This window comes from Marmota marmota, unplaced genomic scaffold, assembly GCF_001458135.2.
Source record: "Marmota marmota marmota unplaced genomic scaffold, marMar, whole genome shotgun sequence".
Lineage (NCBI taxonomy): Eukaryota > Metazoa > Chordata > Mammalia > Rodentia > Sciuridae > Marmota > Marmota marmota.
The window spans coordinates 39,624,584-39,649,830 of NW_026000082.1; the positions used below are offsets into that span (position 1 = coordinate 39,624,584).

Here is a 25,247-nt window from a genome sequence, read left to right on the forward strand (position 1 = left end):
GGGAGTTAAGGGGTGCATTTTTTTATAAGCCTTTGGATTTGTTCCCCTAAGCTGTGAACAAACTTAAAGAACCTGTGATGCGTAACCACCTGCTGGAAATGAAATCTCCAGACTGATGTTAATTAACCTTCCATTGTACGCTGGACCCATTCACATCTCCTCCTGTAGAAAGATCTAAGTTGCTTCTGACAGCTCTGGGCCAAGTGCGGCTTGAAGCTTGATTCTCTGGCAGACATCCACAATGAAAGGTAAGCAGGTGGGTTTTTGCACGAAGAGGCCTCTGGCAGGGATTTCAGAGTCAGAGGTTCTTATTCCTCTCGGGTATAGACACAGCCGTCCAGGGCAGGCGCCCAGGGCAGGCCTGTCCTGGGGACAATGGGTCCTGATTCATTCATCCCCATCTGTTCTCCTGGGAAGGAAATCTTTCCTTAGTGGCACCAGGTATGGCAGGGGGCAGGAATCTTTCCCAGATTCCCCCATAACCTCTCCCGTCTCTGCCGTGTTACCCCAAGGACATGAGATGTGGTTTTCTGCTGATATTGCAGATTTAAAATTCTATAAGAGAGACTCATTGATTCACAGAGCATTTATTACCCATCACACATATACCAGGCAGGCTTTGATTTGCTCAGATGCAAGAATGAGAGGAGGGTGGGGGGTCCTGGGGAGGCCACAGGATCCTTTCTGGTCTGTACTTTTCTGGTCTGTACCTTTCCCTCCAGGTGGGCAAGCCTGCGTTTTACCTGAGTTTTAGTAAATTATATAATATTCCTAAGAAGCATCACTTAACCTTCCAAAGGATGGGGAGGTAGGGTGGTGTGTGGAACTGATGCTGATGTAAAAATGGAAAAGGCAAGACACACACAAAGAGAGAGAGAGAGAGAGAGAGAGAGAGAGAGAGAGAGAGAACTGTGGAGAGCTGTTTGACCTTCCCTCTCTAGACCGCATCTCTTGGAACTGTTTCAGTGCTTTCTGTCCTCTCCTGGCAGGAGACAAGACACATTTTCCCAGAACAGCAACATCTTTTATCCACAGAGCGTTTCAGAAATGCTCTTTCTAAATTGCCAGCCCAGGTGGAAGGGGATTTTGCTAAAACTGTTGACAGAGCGAAGCTGCAACCAGATCACAATCTCACAATCCTGCTACTACTCAAAACTCCTGGGCTGGAGGTTTTGGGGGTTTTGATCAGACCTTGGTAGTCAGTGAGATTTCCACATTGCCTGCGCCAAGATGGATGAGAGCACGGTGGCACTGGAGCCACCGTGACGTTGCCTTGTGGGGAAGTTCAGGCGATTGATCAGTGGTGTGTGCAGTCGATATTTCTGCTGCCCTACACTGCTTGTCTAAAGGACAAATACAGCTGTGTCACCTGATGCAGAAAGTCCTTCCTAGGCTCTCTGCCCTCACCCATAACCTTCAGAATGGAGCCCAAGACAGCTCCTTAGCGTGGTAAGGAAGGTGCCTCACTTTTTGGTCTCAGGGTCTTTCTTGCTGATCCCCCTGCCCTGCCCTTTATGATGCATCAGTGCTGAATTATTTGGGGTCACCTCCTTCAAAAAGGCTTCTTTGACCTTCTCCAGACTGGACTAGATGCTCATTCTCTGTCTTCCCCTCTAAAATACGAGCTCTGTAAGGACAGAGGTGGTGATGTTTACACCTTAGCGTCTCCAGCACCCCGCCCAGGGCCTGCCAAGTCCCCAGCCTTTGTTTAAGAGCCATGGGGGAATACAAGTCCTCAGTGGGCACACTCATGTCTAAGGCCAAGGTGAGAAGAAGAGGTTGTGACATGCTTTCGAACTTCTGGTCACATCAGTCACTCCTTCTGGGGAGGAGAAAAGGAAGGTGTGCAGAGAGGCCTGAAGATAATGTCAGAGCTGCCCCCTCTCGCCCCTCCGCTGCAGAACCATTGGGGGCAGCCACCCTTTAGGATTTGTGCCACATTGTTGCTATTACATTTCTTTCCTTTTTATTCTCAGCTCAATGGTAGACTGCCCGCCTGGGCTCCTGGAATCCATCCCCAGAACTGCGCAAACCAACCAACCAACCAAAAACAACCCCCAAGCCTCCATTGGCAGTGCATGGACACAGGCTCCTGATAAAAAGAAGTCAGCTGCTGTCCCCACCTTCCCTAAGCCTAGTCCTCAGCCCAAGGACAATATTTCCTTTTTACCTATTTTTTTTTTCTGATAGTTTCCTTTACATCTCTTTTATTTCTTGATTTAGCAAATGGAGCTATTTAAAGCGCAAAACTGACCCTCCACCTCCACCTGAAGCTGAGGGTGCCTTTTGGAATAGAGCTCAAATTCCTTCCCGGGGCTCACCACACCTGCTGCTTCTGACCCTCTGCTACCTACCTTTCTTTTTTTCTTTCTTTTCTTTTTTTTTTTTTTTGTGGTGCTGGGGATTGAAGCCAGGGCCTGGTCATGCGAGGCAAGCGCTCCACCAACTGAGCCACATCCCCAGCTCCTCCTGTCTGTACTTTCTGTACTTTTCGTTTTTTCTTTCTTTCTCTTGGTCATGTGCATTTTCAGTTTCCACATCTGAAGAATGCCACGTCCTCGTATTTGTGCCCTTGTGCAGTCCCTTCTAGGATGTGGCTGGGTCTCAGTGGCTTGCTTCTAAGGATAGAATATGTGAAGATTGACAGGATGTTGCTTTGTCGGGTGGGAGGTTACAGAAAGGCTCTGGTTTCTGTCTTGCTTCCTCTCTTGCTCTCCTACTGGCTTGTTCTAGGGAGAAGAAAGGACCAAGTCATCTCAGCAACAGCTCATAAGGAACCGAACCAGCTGACAACATGTGAGCTGCCCTTAAAGTGGATTCACCCCCAGTCGAGTCTTCAGAGGAGACACAGCCTGGCCTGCCACCTTAATTGCTGCCTTGTAAGGGACCTTGAGCCACAGGACCTGGCTAGCCCCCAATCCTGGCCAGCAGAAGCTGAGAGCATACATGATCCTGGTCCTAAGCTACTAAATTTGGGGTTAATTCATTACACAGAAATAGATAACTAATGCAACCATTATGCTGTCCATTTTTCTGTTCAGTCATAGAGTTTTTAATTCCCACCTTAATTCCTCCTTCACCAAAGTATGTGTGTGTATTATTATATTCAATAACATTTTTAATAAATAAATATATTTATTTATTTAAAAAACATGTAACAAACTGAGGATTCCTTTGGTTTGGTTTCTTTGCCCATAAAATCAAATACAAGTGTGGGACTTGACTAGGAACCTAGGGTCTTGCAAATTCTAATCAGGTGTTTTACCACTGAGTGACACCCCCAGCCCTCCCTCCCTCCCTCCTGCCTCCCTTCTTTCCTTCCGTCCTGAGGTTCTGGGGCTTGAACCCAGGGCCCTGCACATGCTAGGAAGTGCTCTTCCACTGAGCTGCATCCCCAGCCGCCCTATTTTTTGTAAATATATTTGTAATTGTAGTTGGACACAATACCTTTCTTTTATTTATTTATTTTTATGTGGTGCTGAGGAACAAACCCAGGGTCTCACATGTGCTAGGCGAGCGCCCTACTGCTGAGCCACAACCCCAGCCCCTCCCAGCCCCCCTATTTATTCTTGAACATTTTCTGGTTTCATTTCAAACACAGTCACTGAAGTATCCCCAGTGTCTGTCGTTATAGCTGTGTAAAAGGAAACCCCAAAGATTCGCACAGTTTACATAAGCAGTCTGCAGCAGCTGGCGAGAGCCGTGGGACCCTACATGCTTCTATTTATTTCCATGGAAATCTGGATGTGCTTTAGGCTCCGAAGACACCCAGACCGTGCTGAACACGGAGCGTGTACTGCTCTGCCTACCCAGATCCTCAGCTGCAGAATGAAATGTTTCTATTTTAAATAAACATCCCAGCCCCTGTAGAGTCAAATAAGCGCTGTTCTTCCAAGTGGACACCATTCAAATAATTTCTGGACTCTTTCTGTGGCGAAGAGTACCAGAACACTGGGCCCCATCCTGTAGCCGGACCTTATTTTTTTCACCCCTCTCCTAACCCCAGTCCTTACCTGGATGGTAAAAAAAAAAAAATCTTACTTTCCCACTGAGCCTGAGAGGTCCCTGAGGGCAGGGATTTTGTCTTATTCACTGATGTGTCCCCAGGATGGTCCCAGTCTTAGCCCACACTAATAAATATTAAAGGAATCAACAAATCGGTTGTAAAAGACTGTTGACTCTTTACAAAAATTAAATCCATCCTCATAGGACCAAAATTTGTCACCCTTAATAAAGTTGAAGAGGTGACATTTATGGAGACCTTACTAAAGGTTGAACAGTGGACTTTGGGGGCAGGTACTGGGGATTGAAGTCAGGGTCCCTCAACCACTGAGCCACATCCCCAGCCCTATTTTATATTTTATTTAGAGTCAGGGTCTCACTGAGTTGCTTAGCACCTGGCTGTTGCTGAGGCTGGCTTTGAACTCTTGATCCTCCTGCCTCAGCTTCCTGAGCTGTTGGGATTACAGGCATGGGCCACTGCCCTAGGCAAACAGTGGACTTTTAATATCACATTGTTTCATTCTGTCCCTACAACAGTCCTATGGGGTGGATGCTGTCATTCCCATTTAACAGATGAGGAAACTGAGTTTCAGAATCATGAAATACCTTGCACTAAGCCACATGGTTTACAGCCTGTTCAACTCCAAAGTGTAAACCTTTAAACATTTTACTATATCATTTTTCTTTATTTTATTTTTGTTAATTTATTAATGTTTTGGAAATATAAAAAACCCAAAATATATACAAGAAAAAAAATCAATCGTTTATATTCTTAATAAGCAGAACTTTAATTAATGTAAATCTTGGCATATTTTTTCTAGCTTCTTCTTTTTAAAATTTCTCTACCTATTTTGTTGGAAACATTTGGAAGACTGTGCCAAAGGTCTGGAAGCCATTTTAATGAAAAGCAGAGTAGAGTTTTGCATCCTGCAGCAACAAATGTTGGGACAACTACTGTCTAACACGGTGGCAGCAGGTGAGTCCGGGTGTGTGTGGTCTGCCATGGTCTCCCCAGGCAGCAGCACCTGGCTGGAAAAGACTTCCGGTGAAGGCAGACTTACTCGTCCACTTCCTGTCCTTCAGGGTAGCAGTCAGCTTTCTGTTGCTGTGACAAAACACCTGAGGTAGTCAACTTTTTGAAAAGGAGGAACGGTTTATTTTGACTCACAAGATTCAGAGGTTTCAGACAGGGTCACTTGGCCCTGTTGCCTTGGCAGGAGTTCATGGCAGAGGGGGGTCTGTTGACTTCATGGCCACCAGGAAGCAAAGAGACAGACAGGAAGCAGGGAGGGGCTGGGGTACCTATAGTCCCTCCAAGGCCATGACCCCAGTGGCCTCACTCCCTCTAGGTCCCACATCTCACAGGCTCAACCACTCCCAGCAGCACCTTGGGACCCATCCTTCAACACATGGGTCACTGGGTGACGTCCCAAATCCAAATTATAACATCCAATTATTACTTCCCTTTCTTGACCAAAGGAACCTGAGTTCTATTTTTATCCCACCCACTGAGCTGGCCCCAAGGTCAGTTCTTCCTGGAAGGACACCTGGAGCTGTCACCACCCCCCTCCAGAGGACCAGCCTTGATTCCTTCCCTATTCAGTCCTGACCTTCGTGTGTGTGTGTGTGTGTGTGTGTGTGTGTGTGTGTGTGAGAGAGAGAGAGAGAGAGAGAGAGAGAGAGAGAGAGGGATACCCAAGGCACCACTGAAGTGGACGGTCCCTCCATGGTGCTCCTTACCTCCAGGACACATCATGGCCCCCACAGTGCCACCCACACTCGGTACTGCCCGGACCGCAGTGTGTATTTGTGGGTTCTGTTTACACTTCTCTTTTCCTGTCAGACTGTTGCTCAAGGGCAGAGACTGTGTTTTAGACATTTTCCTCTTTGCATTATTTAGCATATTCGATGTATAAAACCCTCATAAATAAACACACCAGCTGTGGGGGGAAATGCTCGGAATCCGGCAGACTTGGTTCAGATTCCAGCTCTGCCACTGACTAGCTCTGTGACTCTGGGCGTGTGGCTCAAGTCCTCTGAATTTTGCCTTGTTTATTGATAAAGTGAAGGTGATAATCTTGCCCTTTGGTTTGATAAATGAGGGTGTAATGGGTCCATTGTGGTACACACCTCGGTGCATGGCGAAGTCCACAGAGCTTCTAGAACATAGGGGAGGTCAAGGGCCCTGGATTCTGTGCCGAGCTTTGCCATGGTCCTAGAATAAGAGCTCGATTCTCTGAATCCCAGCACCCTCATCTGTGAGAAGGGGAGATAGCCACCTCCCACAGTTGTTGAGCATTTTCTATGAAAAATAACACACACGAAAGTCTACGACTCCCAGGAGGCCCCGAGAGGAAGCTTTGGGAGCTTGTCCAGGCTCCCTTCACGCCCTTTGGAATCTCAGCTGCAGGCAGCAGGTGGACAGCATCCAGGGCTCAGGTCTATGCTGAGCCGAAACCAGACTCTAGAGATGGTGTCCTCGTTGGCTTTCCGTGACTATAACAAACACCCGAGATGATCATCTCATAAAGACAAAAGGTTTATTTTGGCTCCCAGTTTTGGATGCTTCAGTACATGACTGGTTTGTCCCCTGACTTTGGGCCTATGGAAAAGCAGCACATCATGGCAGGAGGGGGTGCCAGGAGCAAAAGCCTCATGACAGGAAAGCAAAAGAGAGAAAGAGACTGGGGTCCCACAGTGCCCTACAAGGTCATGCCGCCCCTGACCCGAAGGTCTCCCACCTTAAAGGTTTCACCCTCCCTCAGCAGTGCCACAGGCTGGGGACCAAGCCTTTTAGACGTGGGCTTTTGGGGGCAGTCGAGGTACAAATGGCGGCAGATGGAAGAGTGGCACAATTTTAAAGTATCTGCTTTCTCCCAAGTAGACTGTCCAGGTCCTTCTAAAAGGGACAGATGGCCCTGCGCCTGCGAAGAGCTGCAGCAATGATAGAAAGCAAACACATCTGTGCAAATCGGGCTGTGGGTGACAAGCAGAGCCGCTGGAACAGGCCAGGACCTCAGGTTGGGGCAGCGTCCAGAGGTGGAGCTTTGAAGAGGGCCATGGGAGGGAAAGCCAGGGACAGGGCGCTCTGAACCCCAGGGTGGACAGGGCGCAGGAGGGCTCCTGCCTGGCGAGAGAAGCCCTATCCCCTCATGGTGCTTGGTGGACTTGGAAAAGCGCTCCTCCCTGGCCCCGGTATGGCGGGACCCCGTTTGGCAGGTGTCCTTAGGCCAGCAAAGACATCTTCAGGAAGTTTTCTGGGTGGCTGTCACCTTAAGCAGCTGTGGGAACCAGGCCCTCCTGGACAGGGGGTGTTCTTCGGCCTTCACTGGATCTTCTGCAGGTCGTCGGGCCCAAAGGAAGCGGGCAGCAGCTCCTGGACAGACTTGACCACATACGTGCCATCGGGCTTGGTCATGTACACGGCCCAGTCGGTGCCAAACTGGAAAAGAGACAAGGCCAGGCTGAGGGGGGCAGGTGCTGAGGGCTTAGGGGGACCTGAGTTTCCGTCTGGCTCTCACTCCCTGCCCCACATCCCTCTGGGTGCCTTAGTGTCCCCATCTGTAAAATGGTGATGGCGGAAATTGTGCTCGACACATAGACCTTGAGAGTTCCAACGGCCTGGGGCGCATTGTTGGTGGGCAATGTGTCCTTTGAGGGCTCACCCAGGGCTTTGTAAAAATGACATCTAACCGCAGAGGCCGACTTCCTTCTGCTATGATGAACGACAGCTAAGGCCGGCTTCCCTCACTGTCTGTCCTTTACCCGTCGGGACAGGTCACATGCCTGCTTCATGATGCCCTCAGTAGTGCGCTTGCCTTAGTATCTACTCTTAGAGGTAGGTGCTGTTAGGCCCATTTTATAGATGAGGAAACCGAGGCTTACAGGGAACAGTGAGCTGCCTCCCCCTCTTTCTTGTGCACTGTGAGGAACAACATTTGCTTGCTGTACAACCTCAGGCAGAGGATTAGTCTTTAGGGCTCAGGGTCTTGATCCATGAGACAGTTTTAGAGATGGGAGAATGTGGTAGGCAGGTCGGTCGGTGAGCATTAAGTTGATGGTGGTGTCATGGAGATGGTGTGCATCAGCAGACCCAGGCTCTCCCTGGCCAGGTGTGGCGAGATTTAGAGACAATTCCGGGAAAGACACATAGTATGTGCTCAGTTAAACGCACCCCTTCTGCTAGGTCATGCTGGCTGCCAGCGACTGCTCAGGTTCGCAGCCTCCACTTCTGTCTGAACCACCAAGTTATCACCAGACACCATCAATCTTCTGGCTTTTTCAGAATTAATGTTTTAAGAGAGAAAAATTTTCTGCCTGGCAGGCTTTGCCTGAGGGCATGGACAAAAGCTGAATGCAGGCGGACCTGGGTGCCCTGGTCCCCAGCCCCAGGCCTCTCCTCTCCCTCCTTCCTGTGGCATTCCCTGCCTCCAGGGCCAGCAGCAAATCTGGAGAAAACAGTCCTGAGCAACTGGGCCCAGGGGAGGCTTTGGGAGCCAGAGACTGGCGTCCCATGGTGGCTTCCCTACGTGACCTTAGACACTGCCACCGAGCTGGGCAGTGTGTCTGTCCCTCTAGAGTGAGACAAATGCCAGAGAGTGACCTCGGTGCCTCCAGGGCGGCATTTTTCATCTGGATTTGGGGAATGCATTGTGCAAACTCTGCGGGGCTTGGGCTCGCAGTCCTGGAGGAGAAGAGGGTAGAGACTGTGCAGCCTCCAGACGCCCCAAAGCCCGAGGCACAGACGCCACAGACCCGGTCCCCTCGCCCCAACGCCTCGGGAAGAGGAACCCCCGGGAACGAGCAGCGTCCCCAGGGCAGACTCCCTGCTCGGTCTGGTCCTTCGTGGTTCTGCCCAGCGTCCAGAGCAGCAAGCCAGAGAGCGGGAACTCGAGGCCCTGGGGACCCCTGGAGCTGGCCACGGACAAGGGCCACCGATGCCGGCTCATCGTGGGCGGGCGCTCGGTTTCTCTGACCCTTTTCAAAGAGCTTCTCTGGAAATGGGGCTGATGGCATCCGCTTCTCTCCTGGGCTCCGGTGAGGGCCAAACAAGCTGCAGTGTTCAGAGCGGTTGGTGACATTGCGCCAGAGCTCAAGGGCCGAGTGTGGGGCTCTGAGCTGGTGGCTTTCACCTTTTGGGATTCCAAAGGACACATTCTCTTTGAGAATCCACAAGGCTCACTGCCACTCCCCAGTGTTCATATAAACCTCAAAAACTCCCACCTGGCCCAGATGAAGAGCCCGCGGTCTAAGCCACCCCTGTGGTTTTAGAGTTGGCGGAATCACTGCCTGACGACGACGACGGTGGCTTTTGTAACACACACGTCACAACCCAGACGCTCCTTTTTGGAAACGTCCCTTCATTCTCTTCTTTTTTCAGCGTTTAAAAAAAATGTGGCAACGTGGACACAACATGAAATCTGGCTTTTGAACCATTGTTAAGTGTACAATTCAGTTCCTGCTGCTTCTGGAATAAAATTGCCCTCCGTCTGGTGCGACCGGGCCCCATCTGGCCCCTGCCCAGGCCTCTGACCCCGCATCCCATCGTCCCCTCACTCTGCTGCCCAGGTCCTGTGCTTCTTGCTCTGTATCAAACTCACCAAGGGGTGACCTTGTTGGTCTCTGGAAAACTCCCTGAACCTTCCCCTCATTTCTCGTGATTTGGATTTCTGCTCAAATGCCTTCCCCTACAGAGGCCCTCCTGGCCATCTGGAGCAGGGTGGACACCCCCTCTGTCCAAGGCCAGTAAGTATCACGTGGCCTCTGTGTAACGGCTCGGCTCGGCTCTCCAAGGGACGGTGGCCCAAGATGATACATCAATGATGGGCACAGAGGGTTCCAATAAGACTTTATTGATAAAGACCAGTGGAGGCCAGCTGTGGTCCACAGGTGGGCATCCGCAGCCCCTGCTCTGGAGTGTCCCTGCCCTCTCCCTCTCAGAACCTTTCTTAGTTGCCTCCTTGTTTACTGTCCACCTGGGCCCCGGGCCGTGAGCTCTCAGGAGGCAGGGCCTGACTTGCCTTGTCCCCAGCACTGGCTCAGGGCCTGGCACCCCTGACACCCACTCGGGAAGTATTTGCGGGAAGAAGGGGCCGTTGCAGTGACTCCTGTGGGTTGGGGAAGCCCTCGGAGTCGGCCAACCGCCCTGGGCCACTTGGCGGGGCTCCTGCGGCCTGGAGGCCAGAGCCAGGGCCTTCTGCCGGGGACGGGCCGGGAGGGGGCTCTTACCTCTCTCATGACCTGCCGGCAGGCCCCGCACGGCGAGATGAAATCATCTTGCAGGTTACTGGGGAAATAGAGATTGGAAGGCAAATTAGTGTGTCCCGCGGCATAGGACAATGGCTAAGATTGAGGCGCTGAGTTCCTGCCCCATTCCAGGTAGGCCGGACCCCTGGGCAGCTCCTGATTCAGATATGTGATGTCCCAGAGGCTGGGGAGGCGACTTGGTGGCCTCCCACACTTCCAAGGGGCAAGGCCAGCGGCAGGAATGCGGTCGTCTTCAGAGCATTCAGTAAGTGTTTAGTGAACACAAAGTGCCGCCCACCCACTGGGGTTCCAGGGGTTGAGGAGAATTTGACTCTGGCCTTCAGGAGATGGCTCAGCCCAGCAGGTGACAGAAAGCTGGATATTACTTTAAACAAAATGTAGTTAGGACACAGAGTAAGAGGGAGACAAGCCCTGCCACCAGAGTGAAAGTGGATATTTCACAGAGGAGGCAGCATTTGACCCTGTCCTTGGAGGAACAGTAGAGGTCATACATCGCCATTTAGTGAGCAACTACTACCCCAGGCATTTGACATACATCATTTCATTTAATTTTCAGAGTAAACTGTGTGTCAGAATGGTCCATTTACAGGTGAGGAAACAGGGTCAGCGAGATGAAGTAACAGAGATGCTGTTCTGAAGCTGGGTTTTTTTCTATGTTGTGCAAAGGAAATAAAGAGTATGTGCAAAGGCCCTGATGCACGAAGAACAAGATGCATGAGACTCAAAGAGTAAAATAGGCTGGAATCTAAGAGGCCTGGAGAGGAGGGGCTTAGAGCCAGGGGCTGCCTGTGAGAATTCAAGCACCTACAGCCAGCCCTCCAGTTCTGAGCAGGACAAAGGTCACCTAAAGGTTTAACTGGGAAACTCGAAGCCTGCTGGAGCACCAGACCTTAAGCCAGCAGCCATCATCATCTCGCCCGCTGCACCCTGGCTTTAAGATACACCTGCAAGAACAAGGGACTTCAACTTCTTAGGTTTGCAGCTCCTCCTTTTGCAACCTATGCGCGAACCTGGAGTCATTTTACCCATCCTCATTTCTTGGTCTATAAAACATGGAGAATGAAGTCATCTACCTCGTGTAGGACCATGAGAAAACAAAATGAGGTGTGGCGAGGTGTGTATGAGAGTCTCCTAAACTTTAGTTTGTGCCCATATTGTCATCGCCTGTGCTAGTTCCTTGCATCTATCGTCACTGTCGCGGGCTCAGTACTTTATCACATTTCATGTGTGCTATGTATTATTTTATGACTCCTTTTATTCTGTGTTAACAATATTTGTTTAACGTGTGCCAAGAACGTGCAGAGCGTCCTGCAAAGCCCCCTGTGTGTACTGCCTCGTTTCAGACCAACATTTAGTGAGCACCTGCTATGTGCCAGGCACTGTCATTGGTGCTGGGACAAAGCAGTGATTGAGACAGACTCACTGTGCTCAGGAATTTACAGTCTAGGCAGGAGAGCCAGACCACCCACCAGCCGACCGGGTACCAAGGGAGGTGGGATGGGTGCTATGAACAGAATAAAGGGGCTTAGGGGACAGAGGGTGCTATTTTATTTAATCTTCCTGATAACAACCTGCTCCATGGAAAGGTGGGGTCCTCTCTGAGCATTGTTTCAGAAGTCCATGGGAACATGAAAATGTGCAGACCTGGCCCAGGAGGCCCCTGAGCCAAGTTGACCCTAGTAATGATCAGGAGACAGCTGTTGCACCATGGGCCTCTCCCATAAGCCTTTAAGGCTGGACTGGGTTATATCTTGCTTTGTTCTACCCACATAAACCAAGAACCTGCTCTAAGCCGGGCAGTCAAGGAAAAGGATCAACAAAGACAATGGTTGGGGGGGAATGAATCTGAATGTCAATGAGGTAACAAAGGCAAACAGTGGGCAGGGCCCTGGGAGAGGAACTCCAGGTGAAATTCAGCCTCCCTCCCATGACCTGTAAGACCTTATATGATCTGGTCCCTGCTGAGCTTGCCACTTCCTGTCTTGTGGCATGCTCTGTCAACTACCCGATGAACAGTTCCTTGAACTTGGTGACCTGTTAGGGCATTCAAGGGGGGCAATCATGTATTCTATGGGAAAGTTAGATTGGCCAGTTCAACTATTGAAAGTCACAAGAAGGTGTGACCGCAACATAGTTCTAAGAATAACAATGGCCCTTGCTTACGCTGTGCCTCTGGTCCGGGCACTGTGCCAAGGGTCTAGAGCATTTATTCCCCAACACCAGGCAAGGGTGAGGGCTGAGCAGGTACCCTTATGAACCTACATGTTAGAGATCATGACAGCTGAGGCCCCTTGCCCACGGCCACAGAGCCGGGACTGGAACCCAGAATCTGTTCACTCTACCTTTGGGGACCTTGCAGCCTGCTGAAGTAATAATGATGACTTCAAAACCGTAGTTTAAGATCGGGACATATTCTGCTCCAGACAGAAACCATCTCAGGAGACGCTGGGACAGCCTATGGATAGATGTTACTCTTCCCATTTCACGGATCAGGTCAGCTCAGAGACCATGGCACCATGCCCGGGGTCCCTGGGGGAGCAGGAGGCCTCGATGACCCTGGAGCCCGAGGCTTACCCTTGGCTCCACATCCCTGCCCAGAGTCCCTGGAGGGCGGCTCCATCTGGACACTTCCTCCTGCCTCCCTCTTCTCCCTCGCCCCTCCCCCTCCCCTTCCTGCCTTGAGTTCTCTGTGGTTTGTGCTGAACTTGGTCACAGCTGAAGTCACGCTGGTCAGATTAGACAGCCTGGAAACCCATTGACCGTGGTGACTGCAGCTGGGACTCGGGCCAAGCTCATTCCTCTGCAAGCAAAGCCCACCCGGGCTCTGTGGGTGGACCCGTGAGCCTCTCCTGGGTGCAGTGTCTGTCCTTAGAGATCTCAGAGGGGCTCGGTCTGTTCAGCCTTGTCCAGTGCTCGAGAGAGAGAGAGAGAGAGAGAGAGAGAGAGAGAGAGAGAGAGAACTGGCATTTCCCATCCATCCCCTAAATCCATGCTCTCAATTGATCCAACAATGACCACATTCCTGGTTTGGGGACACAGGCACAGGGAGAATCACCAGAGTAGGACAGTTGGGCGCGGGAGAAATGCAGGTTATGTGTAAATAAGGACATTTGCTAATCGTTGCTAGCAATACCCAGTCATGTTTAAAAGCAGATTATAACCAAGAGAAAAAGGCTTTTATCTGGAAAGTTCTAACGGCAAGGCTTCTGCCCCGTTATCTTTTTGTTGACTTTAGTTTCTCTTTCTCCAGGATATCATTATTTTTATGAATCAGCTTTGAAAGTTATTTCTTTGAGTTATTTCTCAAAGAAATCAGCTTTGAGTTATTTCTCTCTCTCTCTCTCTCTCTCTCTTTTTTTCATTAAGTGCAACTCACATTCTGATATTTGCTCATCTGCACAAAATGTTCCCGGCACAGCCTCATTTATTCTCCCAAAGCTGAAGGAAAGCCAGGACAGGGCTCCGTCATGGGGGAGGCTTCCGGGAGCAGGGTCCTTTCTCCCTCGGTGTACCTGTGGCCAGTCACCCAGAGAACAAACCTGGAGTGAGATGGCCCACCCCTGGGCCAGCCCGTGGGAGCTCAGGGTCTGAGAAAAACCACGTTCACCGGCCTTGCTCTGGGCAGCTGCATGAGGGCCAGGAAGATGCTCTGTCCCCCGGGAGGATCACCTTGCCCATGGGGTGTGACCCAGGCAGCCAAATCCCCCAAAGACCAAGGCTTGGTCAGCCATGGAGCCTCTTTCTGGGTGGGCTAACCTTTCTCATGTCATTAACTCGCTAGTGGCAATCTCCTGTAATATGCACAAGTGGACCAAAAGCAGCCACCCCGGGTCATTCAATCAATGTCAAATGAGTAAAGAGGTCATTCAGAGGGAGCCCTGCGGCCACCGTATTTGGGTCCAGAGCCAGCAAAAACTTGGCGTGCCTGCCTTGAGGGTAGGTCCCCAGAACAAGGACATTTGTGTCTGGGGCACAGAGAGAGCTGGCTGGGGTTCTTCCTCAGTCAGAACCTGGGCTGGGGCCGGGTTCGTCTGAACCATGCATCTCCCAGACCTGCTTCTGGCGCCCGGAGATGGGCGTGGGCTTAGGGCCGGGTTAGCAGCCGCTGACCTCCTGGAACAGCCTGGCACAGTGGGATGGCCCTGGAGTGACACTCTGGGACTTGGGTTTTGTCCCAGCTCTGCCACTAACTCCTGGGAAAGTAGCTTGACTTCTCTGGGCCTCAGGTTTGGTTTTTCTGTAAAATGGAACCTAAGCCTGGGTCCCTCCAGGTTTGGTCTCTGGGCTGCCTTTCAGTTGTGCCCTGTGCCATTGGAAGGGAACCTGCCCTGGCATTAGGGTGGCTCTTGGGGCTCACAGGGGGCAGAGTCCACTTCTTATTCATCTCCTCACCCTCAGACTCAGCAGGTCCTGAATCTGTGCCTGGCACCGAGGTGCTCAGGAGTCCCACGTGGGGCCTTGGCTGAAGGGCTGAAGGAGGGTCACTGTCACTTGCCTCCCCCACTCACCTGGAGATAACAATGGCCTTGAATTCCTTGTGTCCCTCAGAGATGGCCTTTTGGATGGCAGTCCGCTCAGCACAGTTGCCCAGTGGGTAGACGGCATTTTCTACGTTGCACCCTGAGGAGAGAGGAGAGCCTGGTGATCTGTCCAGCACAGCCACTTCCTAATAACAATTCAGAGTAGGTCCAAGTCCAAGACCAAGATCCCAAGTCCCTTCTCTCGTGTTGCTTCTCCATTCCTATGACATACACCTCATAGTCAAAGCTGTCCCACTCCATCCGCTCCCACCTTCCAGCTTATGGAAAAGGAAAAGAAAGGAAATAGAGGTAAGGAATTTCATTAAAGAAAATATAACCCACAAGTTTCCTATTGTCACTTTGGGCCACAACCTATTGGCCAAAATTCAGTCATCACATGGCCACACTGTGCTACAAGGGAGTCAGTCAGTCATATGGGAACGGGGGTCTCTCCGATCACTTAGAGGAAGAATAGGAAATGGATACTGGGGAGTAATTAATGTCTCTGCCTCAGGAAGAAAGCAAGCTACACAGAGTGATGAGGAGCGTACACCACGTCCCAAAGGTCGGGAGACAGCCTGGCTCCCGGGGCCACTTCTTCATGGTCTCAACTCCCTGAAAATGGGCATTTCCCAGTCAGCTGACCTGGCACTGCCAACATTGTCTCCCAGGAGCATCCCTGGCTCATTATCCCCAGGAGGACCCCTGAGAGGGGCACTGGGAAAGACTCTCTCTCTCTGAGGGTGTTGGGCCACCTTCACAACTCACTTCCCACGGGAGGCCCCAGGATTGCCCGCCACCTTGTGCCATCCTGGGCACCTCCTGCGAAGCTTGGGAGTTTTCTGTTAGTGGATTTCTTTGATTTGATGGTGGTTTTGCAACAGGACTCACATAGAAGCCTGGCTGAACCCGGGCAGCAGGTGACCAGCAATGGCAAGATGGCAGGCTGATGGCCCTTGTTAAGTCTGTGGCAGACTGCCATAACCTGAAGGGCATACTGTATTACCTACCATTAATATTCCTCTACCTGGCAATGAGAAGGAGCCCTGTGGCCAGGATCTAATTAAGAGTGTCATTTGTTACCTTCCCACTCAGACTATTGTTCAGGTGCCTCAACAGCCAGCCCTGACATGCGGCAGCAGGAGGCCAGTTCTTGGAAACAGAGTTGGCAGGGTCGATAACCGTGTCTAGAAGGGCCTTTTGGGTGTGGTGCTCCTGCATGGGAGGACTGGAAGCAAAGAGAGCAGGAGGCATCTGAGTTTTTGATAGAATTGAGTAGCCAAAGAAGGCTATGCTGCTGTAACAAAAAGGTCTCAAAATACAGTGACTCAAATGTCATAGAATTCTGTTTTTTCTGACATAACCATTCAGTGTAGGTAGTTGGTAGAGCAAATAGGCAAGTCAGGTCCACAAGAGCCTATGATTGTTCAACCCCTAAAGAAACTCCTGAACCCCCAAAACACCACACGTGTGCACACAGAACTGGGGGCCCCCAAAGGGGGCCGGCCATTCTCTCTAACACACACATTAGAAGAATGGCCAAGGATCATAATGACCAAGGAAGAAGCTCCCAGAGGGCTGAGCCAGGGGTCCCAGAAGACAGTGAACAAGGGTCACCCCCAGGGCAGAAAGGGAAGGGGAGCGTGATCCAGGGCAGAAGGGCTGGTTTTCACTAATGTCCTGACTGGGGCCCCCTGTGGGTTTCCTGTTCTTCCCTTTGCTAATGTGACATCTTACGGCTGCTGCCCTGTCCTGCTCCACAATGTATATTGAGGGAATGGGGACAGATGATTATTTGGTCTATGAACTGCTATTCCAGGCCAGGGGACTAGTGACAGGCAGAGCCAGGCTGGGCTGGAGGAAGAGGGCTGTGGAGAGATCCGGCTCTGAGCTGGATGTGGAGGTGGTCAGCGAGCTCTGCTTCCTCTTTGGCACCTTATCTCATTCCCAGCAGAGAGTTCGTGTGGAAGCTGACATCTTTTCTCACATGGCCTAAGGCTGAGCCCTGACCCAAACTGGCCAATCAGAGTTCTCTGGGTGGGACTTTGGTTCCTCTCTGACACCCAGTGTGGGCCGCCATGTCTCCATCCATCATGGGCGAGATCAATACCAGACATGAAACGCACAGAGGACTGAGAGGGAAGAGGTGAGGCCAGGTAGGGAGAGGAGAGTCTGGCCCGAGGCAGTTGCCCGTGAGGCCCAGCTATATTCCAGCTCCTCCCACCGTTCAGTTAGGTGCACTCAGGGACTGAGAGAGGCCGCCTTTGCTAAGGGCAGAGACTCTTCATTTAGGCCTGCCCGGCATCTCTGCCTTCATTTTGTATCTGTCTCCTATTAACTTAAACTTTGGTCTGCACATAGGTATGTTAAACCGTTTAAGGAGTGTGTATCTAAGAAACAGTAACATGAGGGTCACTTGCCCTCAATTCATCTAGCCCATCTTGTCCTCCTGGAAGACTGAGGCGAGATTCGCAGCATCCTGTTTCAGGCCCCTGAAATGGGGCCTGGGAGTCCCCAGTCATGGCCCCCTTCTAGGATCACAAGAGTGGTAGACAAATGATCTGGGGGGCAAGTGGAAATGGGACCCTGGAGTGATAAGGACTTCTCCAGAGCCCCTTCACAGAACCAGGACTGAGAGAATGATCCACCAGAGCGCAGTTTGACCAAGATGGCTTAATTGTGAAGCCCACCCTACTCCTACCCCCACCCCAATTCCTCCTCCATTTAACTTGAGGTCCTGTCAGCACCGGGGCTCAGGGGCTGGGTTTCACTTTGTCTTTTGGCCACATCAGTTAAAGTTTCCTTTTCTGCTTGTTTTTTTTTTTTTTGGGGGGGGGGTGGCATGTGGTCATTCCTGGTTAGCTGGGGCTTCAGAAGTCAGGCCTTGGGCCTAGGTTGCTGGTCACACATACATTCTCTTTCTGTCTACAGTAATTCATGAGCATTTCTATCCTTTGCATCTACAGATAAATCAATCCGTAGAGTAGGCCTACTCTGTGGATCCTGAAAGCAGCGGTTAGCAGGTATCGTGGCCCACGCTGGCTAAGCACTCAGTCATTCATATTAAAATGTGAGTTATGAGCCGGGTGCTGGCACACAGCTGTAATCCAACTCCAGAGGCTGAGGTAAGAGGATCTCAAGTTTGAGGGCAGCCTCAGCAATTTAGTGAGATCCTGTCTCAAAAGAAAAAATGAAAAGGGGTGAGGATTGGATCAGTAGTAAAGTGTCCTGGGGTTCAATCCCTAGCCCCTAAAGTGAGTTATATGGCTGAGATAACTGACCCCTTATCACTCAACCTCTGCTGGGCTGACAGAAGTTGAGTGAAGAAATGAACCAGTCCCTCTTGCTCCCCAGCATGGTCCTGATCCCCACCACTCCTGCCTGCCCATACCTGACCACAGCTCCCACCTCTGCTGACCCTGGTGTATGAGTTAGGAGACGGGGCTTGGCGGCAGGATGGGAAAGGCACCCTCCTCACACTCTGTCTGAAGCGCCTCCTGGGAGGGAATCCTGGGTCACCTTGTGGTTAAAGGGAGGACTAGATGACCACAGGGGGAATTCAAGCCCCTTTAGAGAAAGTCCCCAATCTGGGGCCAGGGTAACAGCCCCAGGGACTGAAAGTTCACCTGTTGCTAGCCAATGTACCATTGGCATTGCGGTTTGCTCCCCCTCTGTGCATTTTCCGATGGAAAATGAAACTTACCCATGCAGAGTAGAAAGGAAATTATGTTAGGTTCAGCTGTCAATCAAGGTGTCAATCAACTCCAAATGCCCCCCTAAAGGAACTAGCACAATGCAATAAAAGCAAGCTCCGTGGTGTAGTCAGGGCCTTGAGCTACCTCCTAGCTTGTTTCACTTCTGTTTTCCCGAAATGAACTTCTGGTTTCCCAGAATGAACTTCTGTTTTCAACAAACCTCTTCTCTGCCTGCCAATGCCTGGCTCAGTTCTTTTCTTGGGACACCAAGAATCCTGGGACCCCTGATAGCAACACCTGCTCTTGGCTTCTGCCTCTCCCAGGTTCGTCCCTGCTGACCTTCCTCTCAGGCCAGCAACCCTGGCCAGCCCTGACCTGTCCCTGACTCAGGCCTGACCCTTTTCCCAATAGACATGATTCACATAGATCTGGGGATTCCCTGATGAGTTGTGAAAGCAAATTGCCACATTTGGAGAAGACCCAGTCTCTTAGGACAAGGGCATGTGTCTGGTGGAAGTTCAGAAAGGTGACATTTAGAGCAGTCTTCCTTATCATGCGCAAAACATCTCCACAGTTAAGAGGAGAGCAGTCGTCCTGCTGGGAGCTCCCTCCTGCCCCCCCCCCTCCGCCCCCGTGACTCGGGTGCTTTGCAGGAACAACCCTGAGGTTCTATTGGGTCCTGGGACCCTTTGTTCTACTGGCTCTGAGAATTTGGGACAGGGGCTGAAATTCCTTAAGGATCAATTGTCCTCCTTTGCAAAATGATAATGATAGGTATTGAGCCTCCAATGGCATATCTGTGCTGAAGTTCCATGTCATCAAATTGAAATTAACTTGTTATCAGACCTTTCCAGATGTCAGGAGAAACAATAGATTTCCCTAACGGGTCAGTTTCCACAGACACGATAATGAAGTTCTTGCTCCTTGCACACACACAAACGGTAACCTGAGGTTAACCTGGCGTCTCCCTGTCCCTGCCTGCTGTACACCAGATGTTGAGCATCCCCTAAGGCCCATGTGTTGAAGGCTTGGTCCCCAGGGTGGCCTACTGGGAAGTGCTGTGGACCTCCAGCAGGAAGTCTCGTGGGAGGTCCTGAGGTCATTGGCATGTACTCTAAGGGGACTGTGGAAACCTGGTCTCTTTCTCTTTCTTGCTGCTTCCCGGCTCCTGAGGGGGGTGGTTTATATGGCTACATGCTCCCGCCATGGTAGGTTGCCCTTGCCAGAGGCCCAAAGCATGGGACCATTTGATCTTGGAGCAGAATCTTCAGAACTGTGAACCAAAACAAACCTTTTCTCTTTGTAAGTTAATTTCCTCCCGTGACACAAAGCCGACCAACAAACCATTTTAGAAGAAAAGTAACTTTGAAGTGATCAATCCAATTTTTGTCTTTTTGTTTTGTCTTCATCCTTTCTCTGCCTATAAATCAAACCACCTTTGCTTTGCATGTCAGAATACTTATTCTATTTTATGAAATGAAGTGCTGCCTAATTCTGGAATTGGAAGTAAAATCCATTAAGATCTTTAAACTAAATTGTTGTGATTTTGTCTTTTGATACCCTACATGCACATAGCCCACCCTAGTCAAGTCTGCTCTGATTTCACCTCCGCAGAGAAGCCTCCTCTGGTCTCGCTGGCTGAAGCTGCATCTCTCACCTCCTCCAATCCTCTGTATTCATTTATCCCAATTTAATTTTCTTCTCAGCACTTAACACTTTCTAGAAGTAAATGTCCCTATTATCTGATTCCCCTATTAAAATGTGAACCTCCTGAGGGCAGAGACACATGGGGCTCTTGGTCACCATCACAGGCTGAATGTTTGTGTCCCCCTCAAATTCTCTGCCAAAGCCTTGACCTTCAGTGTGATGGTATGAGGAAGTGAGGCCTTGCTCGGGAGGTTCTTAGGTTTCGATGAGGCCACAAGGATGGAGCCCCCATAGGATTATAAGAAGAGAATCCCATTTTATAATAAGGTGTCCTGATAAGAAGAGAATTGGAGCTTTCTCCCTCTGTCCTGTGAGGACAGTAAGAAGGTGGCAAAGATTGGAAGGAGACCTTACGTAGGAGGGTTTCTATTGGTGTCTTGATCTCCAGAACCATTGGAAATCGATATCTGTTGTCTAAGCCACCCGGTCTATGGTGTTTTTTTACAGCAGCCTGAGTTGACTAAGACAGCTGCCTATCATTGAAGGGGTGCAATTTCCTGTCAGTGCTCCATCTCTGCCATGCAAAGTAAGAACTGTACTTAGGGCCTCTAGCAAGTTCCAGTGTAACTTGCCAGTCTTGTTCAGGACAAAAGAAAAGAAAAGAAAAAGCTAGGGGTGTGGCGGAAGGCCACACACTATAATCCTGAGTTCATAAAGCAAGCTATTGGGAAGTGCTGGGGAGTGATACTGGCTAGATGACATTGTTCTATGGTGTGCGTGGATGAATATGTAGCAGTAAATCACATCACTATGTACAACTCTAATGCACCAACAAAAAAAGTAGAAAGGAAACAAAAAAGAAAGCAGGCCACCGTCTCCAGGCGAGCCAGCTCTTTCCTGGCAGTCTTGCTCACTCTATAGCACACAGGAGAGCAGCCAGGACAATGCGATGATTATAGGACTGGACCAAATAACCCCTGGGGTGAAACTGCTGTTATTCCTCATTGCCACCGCTTCCTGCCTGCCACACACTGTGAGGGACCTGACCCCGCGCTGGCAGTTAACCCTTTCAGCAGTTGGGTAAGGCAGATGCTATTACAGCCCCTTCTTCTAGATGCTAAACGCTGAGGCTGGTGGCCGGAGGCCAAGGACAGCTCTCTCTCCCTAGCATTTCAGCCCAGCTGTGTTTCCCACTGCTCTGGTGACCCAGTGGGGCCTGGGGTGGGATGATGTCACAGCATCAACAAGGAAAGAGATTCTAATGGTGAGATTTGAACCCAGCCCCCCAGAGAAGAGAGCAGAGCCGGAGGGCTGGTGCCCACTCTTCTCTAAGAGATATTACCGGCGTTGGAGAAGCAATTCTCACACCCAGCAAGTGGGCATCCGAATCTTCTGGAGGGCTTCTTAAAACAGATTTTGAAGTCCCCCCCTTCCCCTGGAGTCTCTGATTCGAGGTCTGGACTGGAGTCTAGAATTCACATTTCTAATGAAGAGGTGCCAAGCTGAGGGTCTGGGGCCACATTTGAGAATCCCTGGACTAGAGGAATGTCATGCCCGTGAGCTTGAAGAAATCCTAGCTGTCTCCATCTTAACCTCTGCCCAATGCAAATGACCACTTCACATATGAACTGCATTCTAACTAAACTACTGAGTCAAGGGATTTTAGCAATGCTCATCTCTGTGACGAGCCACTTTTGAGTGTCAGTATAGAGAACTAAGTGATGTCTGGGGGGACAGAGGGCAACAGGGGTGTGGGGGTTGCTGAGAGGAGAGATACTCAGCTGAGAGCTGAGAAGCAGGTTCTCTAACACCTGACCCAAACCCAGAAGAGCAGAAGGCTAGGGTGCAGGGAGTGGAGCCAGTCAACCCTGTGTAGGCACCGAGGCAGAAGACAGGGAGCGCTGGGAAGGAAGTGGAGAGGGGGGCTGGTTTGTGGAAGAAGGACTGAAGACAGATTGAAGGGTTGACCAAGGTCCGCTGAATTTCACAATGAAGCAGGACATCCTTAAGTGTCTTAAAGAGGTCTGCTCCTCCCACGATATATCACAGCTGGTCCAGTAAAGTGGTTTTCCCCCTAAATGGCAGACGGATAGGAAAGCGGGAGAGAGACCACTATCCCAGCTCAGTAAAGAGTTGAAGAATCGAAACCGCCATCCCTTGGTGGTAGCAAGCACAACCAAGAGATGCTGTGTTGGGACACTGGCCTGAGACCCTTTCTGGTGTGTGATAGGTCATTGCCAGGTGTGCATGGGGGGAGGGACACCTGCGCACCACCCTAGGGTCAGCCCTGGTGCTCTAGGACCATCATCTCCACCCACAAACACAGGCTGAGCCTCCAACCCAGACTCCATTCCCCTCCGTTTCCCAATCCTCCTCCATCCTGACCCTCTTCCTTCCTAACTTCCCTTTCCTTCAGCAGCTCCTTCTTCACCAGCGAGTTCCTCCTCCCTTCCTCCCCGCAAACAACTGCGGGATGTCCCCAGCCATGGAATGTCCCATCCCCAGCCGGCAGTGCATGATGAAGAGGCAGTTATTGGAGGTATCATTACCATCCTGGGTGGCCCATCTGTGACAGGCACAAGGCCTTGGCCAGGGCGACAGTGACAGAGGGGAAAAGATGATCATTACAAGGTCGCGACAGTGAGGCTGTCTCTGCAGCCAGACTTGATTTGGAACAGGATGGGACCCCAGCTGCCACCGCTGAGGAACTCCAGGGTGGCTGGGCTTTTTCTTCTTGAGCAAAGTCACAGAACTGGGCAGTGACTGCGGTAAGTTGTGAACGCACAGCGTCTAAAATCGGCTGTGCCTTTTCTACCCTCCAATCCCTCTAACCCACCTCAGGAGCCCAGGTCGGGTCTCCCAGGGTTACTCAAGAGCCTCTTCTCCAAGCCCCGCCTGCTGCTAGTGTCCACAGGAATTCTGTGAACTGCCCTCTCCTTCCAGCACATTCTCTCTGCCCCTTCTGCATATCCACCCAGTCCCAAGCGACCACCAAAAGTGCATGGCATTTGGAATCAGATCAAACTGAGTCTCAGTTGTCCCATTTATAGAACTGGTCATCTTTCGGTTTTGCTTGGCACAGTCCCCACCCCAGCCCCATTCTGTGGTATCCGATGCTTCCTCTTCCCGAGGAGGAGGGATATGTGCATCAGCTGGCCCAATCACACTACCCCATCAGGTCAACCGATTGGCCCAGGGAGGTGCCCATAATTTGAAATGGACCAATCAGAGTCCTTCTCTGGAATTTTTCCACCAGGAGTTGGAGGGAAGGAGTTCTTTCCCCTCTGGGTTTGAGGCTGTAAGAATGAGAACCAGCTTCAGCCTGCGGTCGTGTTCCCTGCTACCTGGGGATGCCCGCCCTTGGGATAAAAGGAAGAAACTAGTGTCCACAGGATAAGGAAGGGCACGGTGACCTGAGTTCCCGCGTCAGCCTGTCCAGGGAGCAGCGCCACCTGGCCCATTGTGCTTGCGATGCTCTGTGATTTCTAGGGGCGAGCACCTTGACGGATGCGGTGGCCCTTACTCGCCCCCAACGTGGTGGCTGTGAGGTTCCAGGAGATCTTCTCCACCAAGCGCTTAGCGAGTGCTCTGGCCATCCTAGGCACTAATATCGCTGTTGGTCCCTGCCACCTTGTCCCCAGCACAGCCCAGCTGTGCCTTCAGCATCCCACGGTGAGTGATGCCTCATCCGTCCCTGCCCCCCCCCGGCCGATCCAGTACCACATTCCTGCCCTATCATTTCTAACACAGCCCGCAGCCCGTCCCAGTCCCGTCCATTTGTCCCACGCAGAGTCTCTCAGATCGTCCCTTCCTCTTCACCCGGCCTGCCACCGTCCCTGTAGGAGCCATTCCTTCATGTGTTCCACAAGCCTTAACTGGGAACCAGTTATGAGCCAGGTAACACGCACACACTCACTGGGCAGGTCAGTGACCAAAACAGCCACCAGCCCCTGACTCTGCTTGCTGTGCTCCAGCCCTCCTCCAGAACCCAGCAGCCAAATTGTCCTCAACACCACTCTGATGTCACTCCTCTCCTTAGTGACAATCATTGGCTCCCTATTTCCTTCCTCATCACATGGGGCACGCCAGCTGGGCGCAGCGCTGTGCTTGCTCAGCAATCCTGAAGGTGGACGATAAGACAGCTGCTCTGTCACTGTGCCAGCTGAGACTCAGAGGGTGAAGTCTATCCCCCAGGGTCACACAACAGCACCAGGATTCACACTCTGACCCCAGAACCTTGACCCCACACTCCTGAGCCTCTCCTGTGCTTCACTAGGGCCCGCGCCAGCCCAGATCCATCCTATACTCCCCACGACCTTGACGAAAGCGCCTGCCTGTGTGAGGCAAGGGGACCTCCGGGACGGCAGGGCTATGTCATTTCTGCTCACTGAGGTCTGCCCAGCACTGGCACGTGACCTGGCATGGAGTTGGCTCAGCAAGTACCTGTTGATGCTCAGTGTGGGAATGACCAAGGCCCAGGCTTCACTCTGCCGACCTCCCAGGGGCCACTTGAGAGTGACCTTTTTTTTTGTAGGTGGAAAGAAGGAGAAAAAAGTGAAGTGGGGGGAGGGGAGAAAGAAAGAAAGAAAGAGCAGTACCAGAGTATTCTGACATAGAATCTGGCTTTGGAGGGCTGGCTCCATTGCCTGTCTGGTCACCTGTTTGTCCAAGCAGGACACAGTCCCAATGCTGGAAAACAAGTATGGAAGACAGCCAGAGTGGTCCCCAGCCTAGGAAATGCTGTGGCCTGACCTGATGGACCCCAGCCCCCACCACTGACCTCTGGAGGCCTCTGCCTCCTCAATCTAACTCAGCCTCAAGGCCAACACCTCCATTCATCCATCCAGTCAGTCAACAATGAGGGCCAGCCCTGGACCAGGCCGGTGCTGTGTCACTGTAGGAGACCAATGGCACAAAGATCCAAGTCACAGCTCCTGTCTTGTGGCAGCACAACGTTGGGGACAGGGTGACCATGTAAATGGACAGTGACAATGCCACACAGGAAGTGCCCTGCAAGGGGTTACTGTAGGTGCTGGCATGCATAGAGGCTTTCTGTACCATCTGGAGGGATGTGGAGGCTTTTTTTTTTTTTTTTTTTTTTTTTTTTTTTTTTTTT

At 51.3% G+C, this 25,247-nt stretch overlaps 1 protein-coding gene across 2 annotated transcripts in view; it reads right to left on the minus strand.

Annotated features, from left to right (window-relative positions):
- Positions 1 to 571: 571 nt before the first annotated feature.
- The window catches only part of Cda (cytidine deaminase), a 26,406-nt gene continuing 1,730 nt past the window's right edge, over positions 572 to 25,247 (minus strand). The window contains exons 2-4 of one of the 2 annotated variants that reach the window (XM_015485592.2): positions 14,778 to 14,889; positions 10,231 to 10,288; positions 572 to 2,729 (exon numbers count right to left, since the gene is read on the minus strand). In XM_015485592.2, coding sequence (XP_015341078.1) covers positions 2,619 to 2,729; positions 10,231 to 10,288; positions 14,778 to 14,889 — 281 coding nt within the window. In that variant the 3' untranslated portion in view covers positions 572 to 2,618. Of the gene's footprint in view, positions 2,730 to 6,525; positions 7,445 to 10,230; positions 10,289 to 14,777; positions 14,890 to 25,247 lie in introns of those variants that run through there. The other variant, XM_015485591.2, reaches the window with a different exon arrangement.